Source organism: Panthera leo, chromosome A2 (assembly GCF_018350215.1).
Source record: "Panthera leo isolate Ple1 chromosome A2, P.leo_Ple1_pat1.1, whole genome shotgun sequence".
Taxonomy (NCBI): Eukaryota; Metazoa; Chordata; class Mammalia; order Carnivora; family Felidae; genus Panthera; species Panthera leo.
Genome location: NC_056680.1, coordinates 5,069,430 through 5,090,307, shown reverse-complemented (window position 1 = coordinate 5,090,307; position 20,878 = coordinate 5,069,430). Strand labels below are relative to the sequence as shown.

At 51.8% G+C, this 20,878-nt stretch overlaps 1 protein-coding gene across 4 annotated transcripts in view; it reads right to left on the bottom strand.

Moving 5' to 3' along the window:
* Window positions 1-20,878, bottom strand: part of VAV1 (vav guanine nucleotide exchange factor 1) — a 48,090-nt gene that overhangs the window by 13,693 nt on the left and 13,519 nt on the right. For all 4 annotated transcript variants that reach the window (XM_042928194.1, XM_042928195.1, XM_042928197.1 and 1 more), the window contains exons 2-21: window positions 13,479-13,595; window positions 12,897-12,955; window positions 12,712-12,780; window positions 11,959-12,070; window positions 11,772-11,867; window positions 10,728-10,796; window positions 10,476-10,579; window positions 9,801-9,900; window positions 9,091-9,186; window positions 8,822-8,890; window positions 8,477-8,563; window positions 8,281-8,366; window positions 7,833-7,965; window positions 7,424-7,533; window positions 6,339-6,440; window positions 6,000-6,097; window positions 5,891-5,913; window positions 5,673-5,718; window positions 2,826-2,962; window positions 2,426-2,491 (exon numbers count right to left, since the gene is read on the bottom strand). In XM_042928194.1, the coding sequence (XP_042784128.1) occupies window positions 2,426-2,491; window positions 2,826-2,962; window positions 5,673-5,718; window positions 5,891-5,913; window positions 6,000-6,097; window positions 6,339-6,440; window positions 7,424-7,533; window positions 7,833-7,965; window positions 8,281-8,366; window positions 8,477-8,563; window positions 8,822-8,890; window positions 9,091-9,186; window positions 9,801-9,900; window positions 10,476-10,579; window positions 10,728-10,796; window positions 11,772-11,867; window positions 11,959-12,070; window positions 12,712-12,780; window positions 12,897-12,955; window positions 13,479-13,595 (1,779 nt within the window). The remainder of the gene's footprint in view (window positions 1-2,425; window positions 2,492-2,825; window positions 2,963-5,672; window positions 5,719-5,890; window positions 5,914-5,999; window positions 6,098-6,338; window positions 6,441-7,423; window positions 7,534-7,832; window positions 7,966-8,280; window positions 8,367-8,476; window positions 8,564-8,821; window positions 8,891-9,090; window positions 9,187-9,800; window positions 9,901-10,475; window positions 10,580-10,727; window positions 10,797-11,771; window positions 11,868-11,958; window positions 12,071-12,711; window positions 12,781-12,896; window positions 12,956-13,478; window positions 13,596-20,878) is intronic.

Below are 20,878 nucleotides of genomic sequence, written 5' to 3'. Positions count from 1 at the left end.
TGTACCTAATGCCACTGAACTGTATACTCAAAAATGGCTAAAATGGTAAATTTTATACAATTTGTGTTTGACCATAATTTAAAAATAGTAATAATACGGGGCGCCTGGGGGCCTCAGTCAGTTGAGCGTCCGACTTCAGCTCAGGTCATGATCTCACAGTCTGTGGGTTCGAGCCCCGTGTCGGGCTCTGTGCTGACAGCTCAGAGCCTGGAGCCCGCTTGGGATTCTCTCTCTCCCTCCCCTTCTCTCTGTCCCTCCTCGACTTGCCCTCTTTCTCAAAATAAAAAAAATAAACTTAGAAAAAAACAACAAAAATAAAAATAGTAATAGAAAGAATGTGGAACTACCACCTGTATCTAGTTCTGAAACATCACTCCAAAAGAAAACCCAAACACATCACCCATTAAACAGTCGGTCCCAAAGCCCCCCACCTCCAGCATCTGGGAACCACCAATCTGCTCTCTGTTCCTGTGGATGTACCTATTTGAGATATTTCACACAAATGAAATGATTGCAAAATGTACTATACCACTGAAGCGTGCACTTTAAAATGGTTTTTATGTTTTTCAAATTTCACCTCAATTTGTTTTAAAGGGGAAGAAAAGAATGAAATATTCTGTGCACAATATGAAAAGAGCCCAAGATATATTAAAAGGCAAGCAGGGGGCTGCAAAATAGTATTAAATCTTCTGAATAAATCATGGGGCAAATGAGAATTGCTATTCATATCGACTTAGTATGTATATTAAGAAACTCCAGACAGACACTCATAAAACAAATACAATAGTAGCTATCTTGTAAGGTAGGTGGGACCAGGAGGATGGAATCCTTCAGTAGAAAGGAGAATTGTGTTTTTTTCTGTCTTTTCTCAGAGCCTTCATTGTAATGAGAGAGAAGGAGGCTAGGACAGGTGTAGTTTTAAGAAGGCAGTACATTTGGAGGCAGAAATTGGAGAGATGCCCAGATCTTGGCTTCTGAATGCCGTGTCCCACTGAAAGGACCACGGCTCCTTGGAAAAACAGTTGATTCCAAGACTGAGGCATGGGAAGTACAAGGTAGGTCTGGTTTTGTGCCAGAAAATAAGGAACAGCTCAGAGAATGATGGGGACATATCAAAAGGACAGATGAGCCAGCCTGATGGGGCTCCCGCTGGCCAAAGCTGGGACCATTTTTAGAATAAGAATCCACAGGCATTCCCTGAGATACATACATGCATACATACCTGATTGATTAGTAATTAGATAGATACCTGCCTACATAGAATTATAGATGTTTGATACCTATATAGGTATGTAGATTGATATATAAATAATTGATGGACACACAGAGACACAGATAGATAGATAGCTGATCATTAGATATACAGATGCCTGATTGATAGGTAGGTTAAGTGACTGATTGATTGACTGACTGACAGAAAGGGAGGCAGCTCATCCTTACATCTGCTAATAAACTTGGACAGAACAATGATGTTGGAAATGCATAGCTCCACAGTGGAGAAACCTGGGAGACCTCAGGCCAAAAAAGAAAAAAAAAATCTCTAAAAGACAATTTAGGGAAAATTGTCAAAATTAAATATGGACTACAGGTTAAATTGTAGTATAATGTCAATGTCAAGTGTTAAATTCATGGTTGTTAAAATCACGCTATGGTTATGTAAGAAAAGGTTCTTGTTCTCAGGAGGTATTTAAGGGTGAAGGGAAAATATATCTGTAAACTTACTTTTAAATGTCTCAGGAAAACAATAATATGAAATTTTTAAATAAAATAAAATGTGCAGAGAAAGAGCAAATGTGGACAGCTGGTGAATCTGGGAAAGGCTATTTGGAGTTGCTCGCATTATTGTAGCCACCTTTCTGGAAGTCTGAAATGATACACAATTCAAGCAACAGAAGGGGAGTTTCCCTCTGCGGGTTCCTATTTGGGCTGTGAAGCAGGCAGAGGGGTATCTGCAGTGAGGGAGAGAGGTCTGGGGAGATGGGAAAGACCTGAGGTCATCGTAGAGCGAGGGGGTTGGGTGAGCAGAGACTGGGCACAGTGTGGGCAGGTGTGTCCACAGGAGCTGGGCCGAGAGGCCTGGGTGGCCCCAGCACCTGATGGGATAGCACTCGCTGCCTCTGAAAGGAAGCCAGTGACTGGCCAGCCTTCTGGCCACCCCAGATTTTCTGCAGTACCAGGGAGAGGACCTTCATACAGGGAGAATCAAGAGGGAAAGGATTGGTCATCATTCTCCGTGTAACCCCCGTCCCCCCGCCTCCACTCTGGGCTTGGTCGACACGTTAGGCAGAGCACGGAGTTTGGGAATGACTTACCGTGATGGGCAGCCCCTCTCTATCTCAGGGGTGTTAATTCAAGGCTTCCCGCCCTCGCAGGACCCTCTCCAGACCCCCCTTGCCCTCTCTCCATCCAGATTTGAGGCACTTACATGCACGTAGGGCTTGACCCTGTTACAGGGAAACCAGCCAACTTCATTGGTAGCCGTATTCCTGCCCTAAAAATCCGGGAGGGAAAGACACGGACGCAGAAGTTACTTGCATTCACGTGCGTGTATGTGTGTGTGCCCATCTTTCTACCCACTGGCCATCTGCCCACCCATCCATCCCTCTGTGGCCCGCATGACCCATGGAGTTCTAGCCAGTATCAACCACCTGGCAAGACGGCCAGCTCAGAAGGGCCGGGCCAGCCCTAGAAATCCCCATGTATAACACCCTCCCCAGATGCCTCGTCCAGACCAGCCTCCCCTTGCCAAAGACTTCCCGCGACCGCCTACGCCCATGACCCCACACTCAGATCCTTCTCCATCACTCCCACCGCCCAGCCTGTACCTCCCACCAGTTCTGTTCGGCCTCAGCCTTGGTGAGCTCCACGATGTCTCCGGGGTTGAGCCGCAGGAAAGGACCAATGGCTCCAGGTGGTGGGGGAAGCCCATAGTATTCCTGGCACACCTCCATCTTGGGCAGGCCTGGAGGGAAGGGAAGGTGGTGGCTCAGTGCGGTTGGCGGCCACGGATTTTCAGACCTGAGCCTCACCACCCTCCAGGATGGCGAAAATTAGAGACCAAGAGAAACACACCCTCGTGTGTGCCAAAAGTCCGAGACGGGCTCTCTTCGCAAGAGCCCCAAACTGGAAACAACCCAATGGCCTCAATGGAATGCATAAACTGAGTGTGACAGAAGCACACAACAGAATGTGACACAGCAATGAACAAATTACTGTCACAAGCAACCACGCCAATGAGTCTCACCAACACGACGCAGGAGGAGGACATACCACAGGATTTCGTTTTTACGAAGTTCAAGGAAAGGCAAAACTGACCTATGGTGGTCGGGGTCTAAGAGTGGTCCCCTCGGAGAGCCAGGCGGCGGGGGGGGGGGGGGGGGGGAGCTGAACAGCAGTCTGGTAAAGCCTTCTGTGTGGAGGAGTTGAATAATCTCTCCTGTCCAGCAGGGCAGTCATTAGTCAGAGGTGGTGAGCGAGAGCTCACAATGTGGCTAGTGTGGCTGAGTACGGGAGTTTTAAGGTTATTTAAATTAGTTTCAATTTGCATTGGACAGTGTAGTTCTAGAATTCGGTGAAACGTTCCATATCTTGATCTGTGTGGTGGTTACAGGGGTAGAAATTCATGGCGCCATGCAGTTAAGATTTGCTCACTTATACACATTACAGTATGTATTTTCTATCTCAATAAACAGTGTGTGTGTGTGTGTATATATATATACAGACACACACATACGTATGCATATATATAATGGATATGTACAAATGTGTGTATTAATACATATATACAATATGCATAAATATAAATACATATAATAGATACACACACACTTACTTTTCTAAATGTGCATCTATTTTTGACAGAGAGAGAGTGCAGAGGAGGGGCAGAGAGAGAGGGAGAGAGAATTCCAAGCAGGCAGTGCAGAACCTGATGTGGGGCTTGAACTCATGAACTGTGAGATCATGTCCTGAGCCTAAATCAAGAGTCGGACACTTAACCAACTAAGCCACCCAGGCACCCCTACACACACACACACACACGCACACACATAAATATTTCCCTCTATTGAGGACATTTGGGTTGTTTCTGGTTTTTGACAAATAAAGCTGACATACACTTTTGTATAAAACGGATTATACAACGCATATAAATCTATGTATAATTATATATACGTTCTTCTTATTGAATCATTTGTTTCTAATTTTTTATTACTTCAAATAAAGCTGATATATCTATCTATAGACACAGATTATAGATATCTATAGATCTTTGTACACTGACATCTATATATGAATATACATAGACACGGATAGATAGATATGAAATCTGAGCCTTTACACTGACTCTGTATTATTATGAGCAAAGGTTTTACTTCCTCAGCCACACCAAACTGTTCTCACGTGTTTAATGCTGCCTGGCTTCCCTGCCTCCCAGCCTTTGCGCATGCCATTCCCTCTGCCTGGAACACCCCTGCCCTCCTCCCCACCTGCCTAACCCTCTCATCCATCAAATGTCTGCCTAAATGTCTCCTCCTCTGAGAAGCCTTCCCTGAAGGCTCAGATCTGTCAAGTCCCCCAGGTTCTATGTTCCAGAGAACCTTCTAGTCCGCCCACTACAAGGTAATGTCTTAAAATTCTCTCCCTCACCACTGGTCTCAGAGCTTCTGGAGGATGAGAGGCCCCAGGTGTGACCACGTATACAGTAGATATTGAACACAAGGCACCCATCACTGCTGTGATGCCACAAAATTCATCAACATAGGAATGAGTCCAGCCTTTCCCCCCTGCCATTGGGCTAAAATGAATCTGTGCCCTCCACTTCCCCATCCTGGAGTGGAGGGCACTCTGCTGAAACTATAGATCATGATAAGATTCTGTGGCACAGAATCAAGAGGAGAGGAGGTAAGGACCACCAGAGGCGTGCCGCGTTGGAAAGCAAGGAAAAAGAGGCGGTGAAGAGGAGAAATTGGACGGTAAGATAAAGAGCACCTTTACAAGGATGGCTCCTGCCCCATGCCTTCTCTTCCTAGTGTTTGAGCAAAGCAAGTAAATAATTTGGGTCATTTTTAAAGTTTTTTTAATGTTATTTTTTTTTTTTTAATTTTTTTTTTCAACGTTTTTTTTTTTTTTTTATTTATTTTTGGGACAGAGAGAGACAGAGCATGAACGGGGGAGGGGCAGAGAGAGAGGGAGACACAGAATCGGAAACAGGCTCCAGGCTCCGAGCCATCAGCCCAGAGCCTGACGCGGGGCTCGAACTCACGGACCGCGAGATCGTGACCTGGCTGAAGTCGGACGCTTAACCGACTGCGCCACCCAGGCGCGCCTAATGTTATTTATTTTTGAGAGAGAGAAGGAGACAGCATGAGCAGGGAGGGGCAGAGACACAGAATCCGAAGCAGGCTCCGAGCTGTTGGCACAGAGCCCGATGCGGGGCTCGAACCCACCAACCACGAGATCATGACCTGGGCCAAAGTCAGACGCTCAACCGACTGAGCCACCCGGGTGCCCCCAGTTGGTTATCTTTAAATTCCTTTCGGGTTTCTAGGACTGCAACCAATGGCTCACAGCTTTACAAGCAGGACCTTATGTGATCGTTAATATAACTGTTGAGATCTGGGGCAGAGGCCAGGCTTCCTCCTGCCCCACAAAATGCCCACCCCCCTCAGACTCACCCAGGTCATTCCGCTTTTTGTCCTGAGGTCGGCGATGTGGCTTATCCTGGAGGGAGACAGCAAGACTGCAAGTGTGGCTCCCCAGGCCCAGCCTGGGGCCCCCTCAGCTCCTATGTGAGCACCCAGCAAAGGACCATGCCCACTGCTGGGGTCTCCTGGGTCACCCTTCCTTATCCCCCATGATTTCTCATACAGAGAAAGGAGAATGAGGGTCTTACCTTCTTCATAGTTCCTGAAAAATCTATGGGGGGTGGGGAAGGAAATAGTTAGCATGGAAATCCCCCCCACAGGACCAAGCCCACCTGCCCCAGTCTCTCCCACTGGTACCTTGCCCATGTCGGCCACATGGAGGGACCCTTCCCAGACACTCCTTGTGTGCAGGTGCCCGGCACCGATGACAACGGTAACCCTGATAGAAAGTGCCTCTGGGATGCCAAGGGGAGATTAAGGGACGTCAGTGATGTTGACTGGACACAGCCGATCATTTTGCCAACAACGTGAAGGGTGCCCTTGGGTTCTCTTCAGGGCAAGAGAGAGATGCAGAAGCGGAAGCCCAAGGGAGAGCCTCCCACCTCCCAACCCAGGGGACAGACAGCCAGAGAAGCCCCTCTGAGGAGGACGAGCTGACCGCACCCAGGCCCCAGGCCCATCCCCCCAGACCCCTACCTCAGCAGCATCTGGCAAGCCTTGCATGACGTGGTCTCCTCAAAGGAGAACATCTGGAAGTCGTGCCCGTTGGCAGTAGCGTTCTCAGGGTAGATGTTGGAGCTGGAGAGGGGAGAGAATTCCCCGTGACGGAACAGTATTCAGCCACACAAGGGAATGAAGTACCAACACGTGCTGCCCTTTGGACGTATCGGGGCAGCCATACTGGATACGCTACATAAACCATAAGCCGTATCTCCAGCCCTCCACTGATGGGCATTTGGGTGGAGACAGAGAGCAGACCGGTGGTTGCCAGGGGCTGGGAGCAGGGGAAATGGGGACTGAGTACTACATGGGTGCAGGGTTTCCTTTTGGGGGGATGACAATGTTTTGGAACTTAGAGGTGGTGGTTACACAATATCGTGATGCACTAAATGCCATTGAATCATACACTTTAAAATAGCGAAATTTTTGTTACGTGAGTTTCATCTCAAGAAGACGAAGGAAGGGAGCCTGGGGGGCTCAGTCAGGTTAGCATCCGACTCTTGATTTCGGCTCAGGTCACGATCTCACTGTTTGTGAGACTGAGCCCCTCTTGGGGCTCTGTGCTGACAGTGCAGAGCCTGCTTGGGATTCTCTCTCTCCTTCTCTCTCTCTCTGCTCCCCCCTCACACACACACACACACACACACACACACTCTTGCTCTCTCTCTCAAAATAAATAAAACAAACATTAAGAAGAAAAAGAGGAAGGAGGAGGAGGAGGAGAGGAAAGGGAAGGGGAAGGATAAACGGAAGGAGAAGAAGAAGGAAGAGAAGGAGGGAGAGGAGTGGGAGGAGGGGGAGAGGGAGGAAGGGGAGGAGGAGGAGAAAAAGAAGAAAAAGGAGGAGGAAGAGGGGTTCAGGCTGGTGGCTGAAGCTCACACACAGAACACTGACATTCTGAGGATGCAGACAGCATTAAAAGCCTATGCTTCCCATTTCACAGATGGGGAAGCTGAGGTTCAGAGTGGCCCTACGGAACAGAGCACAACTGCCTCTCAGCCCCTGTCCACTGCAGAGTCCTCTGAGGACAGGGGGTGGGGGAGGAGGGGGGGGGGTCTCACATGGCCATCTCGAACTGCTCCAGCCACTTCTTCTTTAGTTCTCGTGTCTTAAAGAACAGCTCATAGCCCTGGGAACCTTGGTCCTCGATCAGGAGAAACATGTGAGTCCACTGCAGGGAACAGGGTTCAGAATGAAGACACCCAGTCTGCAGAGGATGGGACCACACACCCTCTTCACCCCTACCCCTGTGGGGAGGAAAGGGTCAGCCCCGTAACAGCCTCTCTGCCCCTCGGAAAAACTGGGCGCGGGCACCCTTGGAAGGGTCTGCCTGGGAGAACCAAACATACGTGCACAAATCTAAGACCACGCGTGTCTTACACACACACACACACGGGCATTCTAAAGCTCGAGTGCAGAGCCTCAGCTCTCCCAGCCCTGGGGACCCCAGATCTGGCTTCGGAGCCCCACCTTCTTGTTTTCTCGCTCTCCAGAGGAATCATCTCGAACCTGGAAGCTTTGCAGATCCACAACATTCTTGAGGTCGTAGGAGTCCCCTCGGCGCTTGCAGATGAGCAGAGCTTTGTCGAGCAGGAAGGCGTACCTGAGAGCAACTTGGGTCAGGGGCCTCTGTCTGGCTCCCCTCGGCCAGCTCCTCCCCACCAGCTCCACCTTCCTGGCCCCACCCGGCTGTCCGTGTGGGACTCCCGCCCTTCTCCTCCTCTGTGGCCAGCTTGGCAGGATTGGCCTACCCATCCTGACCTCGGCCATAAGATCCTGCCGGGTCCCAAGCACCTGCTGGTCTTGGCTCCACCCACACGTCCACGCTGGTCCCGCCCCGCCCGCCCACCCAGGCCCCACCCCCTGGTGTAACTAGAAATCCCGCCCCGCCTTTCCGGTACCTGTTGGCTCTGCTTACCGGTCCATCTTGGAGCGCCTCTCCACTGAGGTGATCTTGAGCTCCCCATCGATCTTGGGCCGGCCATAGTGGGCCAGAGACTGGTCCTACGCAGCAGGAAGGGGGTCTGGCAAGGGGCCACCCAGGGGGAGGCCGAACACCCTCCCACCCCACCCCCGCGGCCACACCCCTGGCCCGTCCTGCCCTGCCCCCTCACCAGGTTCTCGATGGACAGCTGGAAATTGGTGATCTGCCGTAACGTCTCGTTGTCCCGCTTGACCTCATTCACACACTGTGCCAGGTCCTGGGGGTGGGGCAGGGGTGAGCCTGGGCCCCCAGCCTGGCCAATCCCCTATCTGGTTGGGCATAGGGGGTCAGCCCCCACCAGGGGCTGGCAGGAGGCGTAGAAAGGGCATCCCCGCATGTACTGTCCCCAAGCGAGACGCTAGGAATCACTCGCTGGTCACATGGGCGTGTGGTCATTGATGAGAGGAGGGGTTGCCCGTGGGTGTGACCGTGTGCCCTGCCTCGAACGTGTACACGCCTGTGTGTGACCACTCACCCTCATGGCGTCCAGGGCCTGCCTCAAGTTCTCCTTCTCCATCACGTCCTGCGTGTGTTTGACCAGCTCCTGCACAGCCCATGGAGACAGACATCACCTGGGCCTGCCCTCTCCTCTTGGGGACCCTCCAGACAAGCCTGGCCTGCCAGCTTCCTCCTTCCTCCCAGAGGGTGCCAGGCCCCAGCCCCGGGAAGACCGCTCTGCCCCACGCCTGCGACACGGAGAGGGAGACAAACCAAGCCCTTGCCTGGGGGCCCCCACTCGTGCACCTGGAGAAGGAGGTGATACTTGAGCACCCGCTGCATGGGCACCATCAGCAGGTCCCGCAAGGTGAACCTCCCGTTGTTTGCTCGCTGAGAACACTCCTGGGGGGGTCAGAGAAAGGGATGAGCACGATGAGGTGCAGACAGGTGTGGATTTTTCTAGAACCTGAAGCATCATCGGGGAAACAGTGAAGGAAGAATTTCCTGGAAGGCTGGCAAACACTGCCTGAGGCAGGATTCCAGGAGCTGAGTGGAGCTGGGGAGGGAGCGGGGGACAGGGCTGCAGGGTCCCCACAGTGGAGACCGACGAGGCCGGATGGACGGTGCATGCAGGTGGCCCGTCCTCATTTCTGCCCTGTAGATACACTGGTTCCGGGGCAGGGGGGGGGTGGTGCTCAGCCCAGGATCGGGGCTCAGTGTGAGTTGGGACTCAGCCCAGACTTGGGGCACGGCCAAGGCTGGGACTCAGCCTGGAGTCAGAGCTGAGGTCGGGGTCAGGACTGAGTCCAGAGTCGGGGTTCAGCGGGGGGTCAGGGCTCAGGGCTCCCGCCCACCTCTTCCTGCTCCCTTTCTCCCACTCAGCTGGGCAGTACCTCCCACCCCAAACCCTGGCTGGGCTGCGATAGGAAGTAGCACCACCAGCTCTGTCTCCTCCCCACTGCCCCTGGGGCCTGGGAAGGGGTAAGAGAGCCCCCCAGATGGCGCCCGGGCCCCACCTCCAGCTTCATTTGCACATCCTCCCGGGCGGCGGCCACATGGTCCAGGTGCTTGCTGGCTGACTCCACCTGGCTGCAGTAGCGGCCGTAGACGAGGAACCTGAGGGAAGGACAGGTGGCCGGGTAACGGTGGCCCGCACCATGGTCAGGCAAATCTGGGTGTCAGTCCAGGCCCCGCCTCTTCCCAGATGGTCTGAGCCTCAGTCTCCCCATCTGTAAAACGGGCATGACAATGGCACCTCCCACATGGATCCACTGAAGCACCGGAGGGAGATGATGCGTAAGACACGCTTAGCACTCGGTATATTGTGTCCTCAATGTTCACTCATCTAACAAGCACTTACGGAGCACCTACTGTGTGCCAGGCCCTGTGCCCAGCACTTTAGGCATCCGTTTTTTTCATCCTCACCCTGGGAGGTACATTCTGCGCCACGCTGATTTGACGGGTGTGGCAGCGGATGCTCAGAGAGGTTCAGTGAGTCTACAGTGCCACACAGCCCGGCAGAGGCAGAGCTGGGGACTGACCTACAAGTGGGCAGTCCCTTCCCTTGCCCACGAGCAGAGAGGGAACAGCCCTGCTTGTCCGGTAGCCTCTGAGGGCAAGGTCGTCCAAATGCCCGGCGCGGGCAGGACGGGGTGACTTCCGGGGGTCTGGGCTGGCCGGCTGAGTCTCACCTCTCCTTGTATTTGATGAACACCTGGTAGAGGGTGGGCGCGCCTGGGGTGCCCAGGACTTCCTTCATCTCCTTTAGGAAGAGAGTGTGCACACGAAGCAGGTCCTACTCAGAGGAAGGAGTGGGGGCTGGGGTTCAGGAGGCCCACCCTGCAGTGCTCAACTCCCCGCCCCCACTCTCCAGGCACAGGTGGAGCCAGCAGGTCGTCCCCACTGGACAGACGCCCGGGAGGGCTGGGGACCGGCCAGCTCACCTCGATGTTGATGAAGATAATCTCAATGTCTTGGGGTTTGAGGAACCGTTGCAGGGGCTTCATGAAATGCTGCAGGAGCGGGGAGAGCAGGATGAAGGGGGCAGGACCCCTCCCTCCGGCCCAGGCCCAGGGAGCCGGGGACAAGGAGACAGAGTCAGAGACCAACAGAAAGAGAGGCTGAGAGACAGAGATGCACCACGGCCACCCAAACACCTGTTCGCGGCTGTTCACGCCAGCGTTGTTCGCAACAGTCGAAAAGGAGGGACCAACCCGAACGTCCAGCGATGGGTGAACGGATAACAAGATGGGGTCCACCCACCCACCAGAATGTCGCTCAGCCACGAAGAGGAGCGACACTGGCACACGTGGACGGACCCCGAACACACGACGCTCGGTGAGAGAACCGGACACAGAGGGCCACGTCGTGTGTGATGCCACGTGTGTGCAATGCCCAGAACAGACACATCCACGGAGACAGAAAGTAGGTTAGCGGCTTCCAGGGGCTGCAGAAGGACGGGGGCGTAGGGGGTGATGGCTGAAGGGTACGGGGTTTCTTGGGCGGGGGGGGGGATGACGAAAATGTTCTAAAATTAAACAGTGGCGATGGTTACACCAAAAACCACTGAATTGTCCACGTAAAGGGGTGAATTGTATGGTACGTTGAGCTCATCTCGATAAAGCTGTTGAAAAAGCAATGGCCAAAGGGAAGAAAATAGAAGGTCGGAGAGACAGTAATAGACACAGGTGGACAGAGGTGAGGACACAGGAAAAGATACAGACAGGGATAGAGGGACACCCAGGGAAAGGGAGACCGAGGAAGAAGGAAGGACAGACCGATCAAGACAGGAGATGGCATGAAAGAGAAAACCGGCGGCAGAGAGAGAGAAGAAACAAAACAATGGGGACAGAGAGGAGCCCCAGGCCCGCTTGGGACACACGGGGCTTCTAGGCACGGCCCAGAGGCCGCCGCTCGGGCCGGGGGACGCGCACCTGCCCGCCCAGCTCCCGCGCATGCGCCCCCGGGGCTGGGTCGGAGCCCCGCACCTGTTGGATGGATCCCAGCGTGTCCGTGTACTTCTCCTCCGTCTGCTGGATCTCCCGCAGGCAGCAACACCGCTTGTCATACTCTGTCATCTTGGGCTGAGAGTGGGGAGCACAGGTCGGTGTTGGGGGGAGCGCCCCCCTCCCCCCACCATGAGGCCTCCCAGACGCCACGCTCCGCCCCACGCACCGGCATGGGCACCGGCTCCGCGGAGCGCATGAGGTCTTCGTAGATCTCATCACCCTCTGCCTCCTCGTTCTCCACACAGTCATACAGGTCCTCATCCTCTTCCACCGTGTCGCTGCGGGGTGTGGGGTCAGCTAGGGCCACCCGAGCCCCCAGGCCAGGGACCCCTCAGACCCCTCCCAGATCAAACTCTTGTCCCCTCAGGCCCCCCAGGGCAAAACTATGTCCCCTCAGACCCCCCAGGACAGGGCCATGTCCCCTCTGACCCCCAGGGCAGGGCCATGTCCCCTCAGACCCCCCCAGGGCAGGGCCATGTCCCCTCTGACCCCCCAGGGCAGGGCCACGTCCCCTCAGACCCCCCCCCCCAGGGCAGGGCCATGTCCCCTCCGACCCCCCAGGGCAGGGCCACGTCCCCTCAGACCCCCAGGGTAGAACCATATCCCCTCAGACCCCTCCCAGATCAAACTCATGTCCCCTCAGGCCCCCCAGGGCAGAACCATGTCCCCTCAGACCCCCCAGGCAGGGCCATGTCCCCTCCGACCCCCCAGGGCAGGGCCATGTCCCCTCAGACCCCTCCCAGATCAAACTTGTGTCCCCTCAGACCCCCCAGGGCAGGGCCACGTCCCCTCAGACACCCCCAGGGCAGGGCCATGTCCCCTCCGACCCCCCAGGGCAGGGCCATGTCCCCTCAGACCCCTAGGGCAGGGCCATGTCACCTCCGACCCCCCAGGACAGGGTGGTGGCCCAGACACTCACTCGATCTGGTCAGACAGGCCACTGTAGATGTCTTCATCACCCACGGTCTCCTCCTCAGTGGGGAAGGGCCTGAGGGAGCCCGGATGGTATGAGCCAGAGGCCTGGGGGCCAGGGACGGGGACTTGCAGGAGGGATAGGACTGGAGCCAGGTCAGCCCAAGGATGCCAGCTCAAATGGTTACTCACATGATCCCCTTATTCTGGGCAATCGGGGTCCAGGACAGAGCAGACAGGGTGTAGATGACCTGTGACAAGGGCCATGGGCCACTCAGTAAGCCCCTTGCCCACCCACGTGCCAGAACACAGGCTCAGACGCCAACCCCCGAGGCTAGATTATCACAGTTAGACTCCATTCCCCTGGGAGCTAATTCAGGGTTTTCTCCCCCTTCCCACTGTTCTGTGTGAGCAGATCAGGGTTCCCTTAACTGAGCACCCACCACTCGATCCCCTAACTCTATGCAATCGTCATAACCACTCAGAAAGGATAGGATGATATTATTCCTGTGTTACAAAGGAGGCACCTAGGGCTCAGAGAGGCATGGCCACAGATCTGAGGTCACGCAACCAGTTAGCAAAGCAGGGACTAGAACCCAGTTGTGCATACCCCAAGCCAACCCCTTTGCATCTGGTGTATGGCCTGGTCTGACTTCTCTGTCCTTCCCCCCAACAGCACTTAGATTTCCCAGCGTAAATGTTCATGGAAACGAACGGAAATCCAATCTTCCACCTCTCTGTGCCCAGCTCGCGGGAAGTTCAGCACCAGCTTACCTTCCCAAAATCCTGGACATCAAAGAGGTCAAAGGCCTCAAAGAGTTCACTCCGCTTGAGGCCAAACTTCTCACAGCAGGTAGACAAGAAGGTACGTATGTTCTTAAGGCACAGGAACTGCGAGGAGAGACAGAAATGGGGGTGGAGGGAACAGAACGGGACAGGGGAGAAGCTGAACCCTAGGCAGTCTGACTTGGGAACTGGCATGGAAGGGGGGAAAAGAAGGCACAGCCTCCCTCTCACACCCTCTTCTGATAAAGATAAGTGTACCTGAAGCTTGATCTACCCCTGAAATCTTTTTTTATTGAGGCAAAATTCACATAACATAAAGGTAACCATTAACTGATAACAAAATGTATTCCGTACCTACAATGGAATATTACACAGCCAGAAAAAGGAGGGGAATTTTGATTTATGCTACAACATGGATGAATTTGGAAAACATTATGCTCAGTGAAATAAGCCAGACACAGAAGGATAAGCCAGAACAATGATTATATGATTCCACTTATATGAGGTCCCTAGAGTAGGCAAATTAATAGAGACAAAAAGTAGACGGTGGGAGCCCGGGTTGGAGGAGGGAATGGGGAGTTAGTGTTTAATGGGGACAGAGTTTCTGTTGGGGAAGAGGAACAGTTTTGGGTACCGTGGTAATGCTTACACAGCACTGTGAATGGGTTTAATGCTACTGAATTGTACACTTACAAATGGTTAAAATGATAAGTATTCTGTTATTTATATATTCTCCAGTTTATATAAATTTGTATTTATATTTATCAAATATATTTGTATCATTCTATTTATGTATATAATATTGTGTCTCTTTTACCATAATAAAAAACCTAACCATTAACCACTTTAATTTTTTGAAGTTTATTTATTTTTTGGGGGGGAGGGAGGGGAGGGGCAGAGAGAGAAGGGGAGAGAAAATCCCAAGCAGGCTCCACACTGTCAGTGCAGAGCCCAAAGTGGGGCTCAAACTCACGAACCACGAGATCATGACCTGAGCCGAAGCTGGATGCTTAACCAACTGAGCCACCCAGGCGCCCCCCAACCATTAGCCATATTAAAATTACACTTCGGTGACATTTAGCATATTTGCAATGTCATGCAATGATCAATTCATCTAGTTCCAAGACACTTTTCTCAGCCCACAAAGAAACCCTGTACCCATTAAGCAGTCACCTGTCATTCTGCACTCTCTTCCTTCTCCCTGGGAACCAGTGTCTGTTTTCTGTCCCTACGTATTCACCTATGTCCATAACTGATAAGTGGATAAACAAAACGAGGCATATCCATACAATGGAATATTATAAAGCCATACAAAGTAGCAAAGTACGGATACATGCTACAAAATGGATAACCCTCAAAACTGTGATGCCCAGTGAAAGTGGCCAGGCACAAAAGGTCACATATCGTATGGCGCCATTTATAGGAAACATCCCTGAAGGTTGCAATTTCACGAGTCAACACATTCCTTTCCTGTTTAAATCAGTCTGGGTTGGGTTGTAGTGACTTGTAACCAGAAGATATAAACTGATGTAGCAGTCAGACCTACAGGATGTCCCTCTGGGTTTGGGGAATTTGGTTCTATTGTTGCCTTATGTCAACTCACCCAAATGCCCCAATGGGCTCTGAGGTCCCTAGATCCTACGGAATCCGAACCAAATTTCTTGACCACAGTTTTATCTCACTGCCTTGCATGAGCACGTACCATGTGCCCAATCCCAGCTCTCTCTATATGCATATATATTTAATATGTATATATAGTATTGTATACATTAAAGGCATACTATGTGATGATTTGATATGCGTATTCATAGTGAAATGATTGCTACAGTCCAGCAAATTAACATCGCATCTCCTCACACAGTCACCATTGTGTGTGGCTCAGCACACCTGAAATCTACTCTCTTAGCATTTTTCCAGTGCTCGAGACAGTATTATTCAGGACGGCAGCTACATCATGCCCATACATTAGATCCCTAGACTGACTCATCCTACCTAACTGCGATTTTGGATGCTTTGACCACCGTCTCCCCATTTTTCTCATCCCCCCCCCACCCAGTGCCTACTAAGCTTCTACTCTCTGCTTCTATGACTTTCTCTCTCTCTCTCTCTTCCTCCTTTCATCCCTCCCTCTTCCCCTCTCTCATATTCTTTCTCTGTCTCTCTCGGAATTCTTGCAACAATCCTGCAAGTAATGTTATAGCCTCATTTTATAGAGAAGGACACTGAGGCACGGACAGCCAGCCAGAAAGCAAACCCAGGCAGTGTGACTGCAAGCATTTTGCCAGAGCAACCTAATTGCTGCATCCACAGTATACCCAACCCATTATCTATGTAACATGAACTTTAAATAAACCTTAACTGAAATAAATGTATTTAAGAAGAGAACCTTACACCCTACTATCAAAAAAACAAAAACAAAAAACCAAAAAAAACAACCCTAGGATCATTTGCTATGAAAAGAAGCCAGTGTAAAATAAATGTGATGTAAACAATGTTACTAACTGCCAGCTGGATATTCTGTTGCCTACCCAAGGCTTGTTCTCTCTCTGTTCAAAAGAGATTAGCAACAGTAAGAAATGCCTAAAAAACAGCAATTCAACATCCATTTGTGATAAAGAGAGAGAGAAAAGGGGAAAAAATGACTCTTGGTGAAGTAAGAATGGAAAGGAATTTCTGTAACCTGATAAAGAGAGCATCTTCAAAAAATCTTAAACCAGGGCGCCTGGGTGGCTCAGTTGGTTGAGCGACCGACTTTGGCTCAGGTCATGATCTTGCAGTCTGTGGGTTTGAGCCCCGTGTTGGGCTCTGTGCTGACAGCTCAGAGCCTGGAACCTGCTTTGGATTCTGTGTCTCCCTCTCTCTCTCTGCCCCTCCCCCGCTCATGCTCTGTCTCTCTCTGTTTCAAAAATAAATAAAAACATTAAAAAAATTTTTTTTTTTAATCTTAAACCTCTGTTTTAAATAAAAAGCAAAACATTGTATTTAATGGTGGAAATGTTGAAAAGATTCCCTGGCATTTGAAATCAAAACTAATCAGGGCTGTTCCCATTACCATTTCTAGGCAACACTGTGTTGAAGATCTTAGCCTGCAGTACAAGACAAAACTAAAGGAAAAAAGGAAGGAAGCCAGGGAGGGAGGAAGGGAAGGAAGAAAGGAAGGAAGGAAGGAAGGAAGGAAGGAAGGAAGGAAGGAAGCAGGGAGGGAAGGAGGGAGGAAGGGAAGGATGGGAGGAAGGAAGGAAGGAGGGAGGAAGGGAAGGATGGGAGGAAGGAAGAAAGGAGGGAGGAAGGGAAGGATGGGAGGAAGGAAGGAAGGGGGGAGGGAAGGAGGGAAGGAGGGAAGGAAGGAAGGAGAGAGAAGGGGCATTCTGCAGAAGGTGCCATCAATACAGAAAGCCCAAAAGAATACAGATAAATAACCAGAATCAATACAGTAACTTAACAATGCTAGTGAATACACAATCAACACACAAAGTTTACTGTGTGATGGTACATTAGCAAAAATTAATCATAAAATGTTATTTTTTTTAAGAAAACATGTACAAAATTCTAGAATAAGCAAAACTAATCTACGGTGATAGAAATCAGATCAGTGGTTGCTTCTGGGGTGGGGAGGGTGGCGGAGATTGACTCAGAAAGGCCACAAGGGATGGAAATGCTCAGTGTCCTGATAAGGGTGTGGGTTGCACAAGTGTATACATTTGCTAGAACTGGTTGAATGGTAAACTTGAAGAACTGAGCATTTCACTGCGCGAAAATTGCACTTCGATTTTAAAAGGATACCATTTACCGTAGCCTAAAAATTGTAAAACAAACATACAAAAAACTAGTGATGAGTAACAAATCTAACAAAAAGAAGTGAAAAACTCTTTTATGAAGAAAATTAAAATTGTATTGAAAAATATGAAAGAAGATCTGTACAAGTAGAGTGAAATACATACTAATTCTTGTCCAGAGAGACTCAACATTTAAAATTGTTCAGCCTTCTCAAAAATTGAGCCATAGACCCAATGCAGCACCAATTAAAATCTCAAACTGCTTTTTCATGGAACTTGGTGCAGGAATCCTAAAATGCATATGGACACAAATAGCACAGTCACAAATAGCCAAGACAAGTCAAGCCGAGGGGAAAAGTAAACTGCGACTACTCACATCAAGACTTAGCATACAGCTACAGTAATTAAGACAATGTAACAACAGTAGTCAGCCTCCAAGATGGCCCCCAAATGGCCCACAGATCCCAGGACTTGTGTCATTTTTGTAACTGCCTCTCTCACGATTAGCCCTGTGTGACTAAGTATGCTGGAAGTAACAATACGTGACTTTTCAAGGCTGGGTAACAAAAGGCATTACAGCTCCCACTTTGGCCTCTTGGATCACGGACCGGCCGCCATGTTGAGACCACTCAGTCAGCCCTATGGAGGGGTCCCAGGGGAGAGGAACTTGGAGGTTCCGTGTGGCTGAATCACCTAGGAGGCAGACCCTGTAGCCACAGTTGAGCCTTCAGATGACTGCAGCCTCACGAGAAACCCGCACACGTGCCTCGGTGAAAGAGCACTGCCTGTGTGAGCCAGTCCCTGCCTCCTGGAGTCCCCAACCCTTCCGGGAGGCACCCTGGATTGAGAATGTAGCCTCTTCCAACGCTGGGATGAAGAGTTTGGCACGCATAGGTTTGTTCCATCCTCCCAACAATGTTGCTACTGAGGTCTAGGAGGCACGCTCTAACCCCATCTGTCCTTCCGATTGTTCGAGCCCAAAATGTTGGGGTCACCTTGGCTCCTCTGTTTCTCTCTCATCCACTTCCAATCCATCAGCAAATCCTGTTGGTTCTGCCTTCCAAATACAGCCAGAATCCCGCCCCTTCTCTGCACCTGCCTGGCCCAAACCACCATTATCATTCACCTGCTTTATTGCAATGGCCTCCTTATTGTATCCTTGCTTCTGCCCTTGGACCCATATCATTTATTTTCAAATATTGTCACAATCTTCCCAAGACTCCCACCCTACCCAGATGCCAACCACAAGGCCCCACATGACCTGCCCCATCCCCTCCCCACCTTCCCCTCCTCCCTCCCTTCTCCTCACTCTCTCTGCTCCAGCCATACAGGCCTCCTTGCTGTCCCTCCAACATGCCGCGCACAGTAGTGCCCCAGGACCTTTGCACAGGCTGTTCCCTCTGATCAGAATGTCCATCTCCAGTTAACACAGTGCCTCCCTTCCTTGTCTCTTTCAGGCCTTTGATGAAATGTCACTTCTCAATGAGACCTTCCCAGTCACTCTACTTAAAACTGCACCCCCCCCCCCACACACACACACCTAGCACTCTCCGTCTTCTCCTCTGCCTTGTGTTTTTTCTGGGGCACCGTGTATTTCTCTTATTTATTTTGTTATTGTCAGTCTGTCCCCCTTCACACACTAGAACATCCACTAGGAGAGGATTCTCAGTATAGTTTGTTCACTGCTGTGGCCTCAACACCTAGTACAATGCCTGGTACCCAGGAGATGCTCCACAAAAGTTGGTGAATGCATGAATCCATATTTTATAGATGGGACACCTGAGCCTCAGTGAGGATGTATCACTTGCCTGAGGCCACACAGGAAGGAATGAAAAGCCAGATACAAGTTCTCGGAGCCCAGAGGCCATGCCCCTAACCACTGTACCACTGCACCTCTTTGAACCACACCAGGCTGCCTCCTGATGCCACGAAAGAGGTTCGGCACATGACAGGAACCACATGTAACACTCTCCTGCCCAGCAGCCTTTGCACGGCGGTAGGCTGACTCCAGACAGGGCTCTCAAGTCACCAGGGGCAACAGAGCACTTGGCCTCATCTGGCCAGAGGGAGGAAGTTCCCTCCTGACCTCAGGGAGATCAGCTGAGCCTTGAGACTTCTTCCCCCCAGTCATGTGACATCTCAAGGGGCGAAAGGGGCTATGACTCATCAGCCCTCCTGGATGGGGTAGGCCCAGCTGAAAAACGGGGGGCTCCCTCAGACAGCAGGAATGACTGAGGTTAGACCACCACAAGGACTTCTCGGTAGCCCAAAGCGTGGGAGAAGGTGACAAAGGACAGGAGGCCTTTTAACCAAAGGTAGGAGGGGCGTGTGAATACATTTCCTCCCCGTTGGTGAGGCGAACCCCTCAGCCCCCCTCCCCCTTCCACCAGAATATCGTAGAGCTGGGCTGGCATCTTGCCCATATGCAAATCAGCACCCAGACACTTCCCCTTTGCCTGCGGGCCCCTCACCACCCCTGCCCGAGACAAAGAAAGAGCCACAGAGAGTTTGGTTAGCTTGCCACCCTCCTCCAGGGAACCAGTGTGCAGGGACGGAGGCCCCATTTGGTGGCTGGGGGCAGGGAGCAGGAGAGGGACCCACAGCTGAGCACAAGTGCAGCAATCCGCTCCCCCACCCCCAGCCCAGCCCAGGGAGCCACCGGAAACAGGAAATGCCTGTTACCAGGGCTTGCTCAGGGAGACAGAGGAAGGGGGGGGGGGGCCTCCGTGTTCAGCCCTGAAGCCCCTTAATCTTGGGAATCCAAGACTTCATCTTGCAGACCAGAGAGGCTGGGCATGCTGTGCACTCTTTTTGAAGCCTGGAAGCAGGGGTGCAGAGCATCACCTCCTCATCCTGGCCTTCAAAACCTCCCCCCACGCCAGCCTGTCTCTCTTCTCTCTCCTCCCCTCTCACCCCAGTACACACTCAGCTTCTCAGTGCCTGTCAAGGGGGTCAGAGAGACATGGTTCGACTCCCAGCCCGGCGGCCGCCCGCTGAAGAAACTTGGGTGGGTCACTGCACCAACTTGGGGGGGGGGGGTCCTCATCTTCACTCTGGGCATGAAAATACCAACTGAATCTCCACTCCAGCACCTGGCCCAACAGCCAGGCTCATTCATTCATTCATTCATTCAGCAAGCATGTATTGAGTGCCTACTGTGTGCCAAGGCCTGGGACCTGGTGGTGGCCAACACAGACAGAACCCCGTCTCTACAGAGCTTACAGTCTAGTGGGGAGACAGACACTGAACAGACAGCGACATGAGACCGTTACAGCAGTGGTGAGTGAGCACGGGAACCAGCACAGGGAGACACGGGAGGGATCTGGTGAAATGGCAGAGGTGTCTGATAAAGCCAAGGACCGAGGGGTGGCGAAGAGGGAGGAGCAGCGCTCCAGGCGACCCTCACACCCCAGGGGCTGGGATGTCAAACGGAACCACCAAGTTGGAAGGATGGCTTGGCAGTTTCTTAAAAGGTTAGACATTGCACCTACCACGCGATGCATTCTCCCCACCCCCACGGCGTTTACACAGAGAAATGAAAGCAAACGTTCACAGCAACCATACCAGTGGCAGCCAAAACATGGCCACCCAAAGTGTCCATCGACGGGAGAA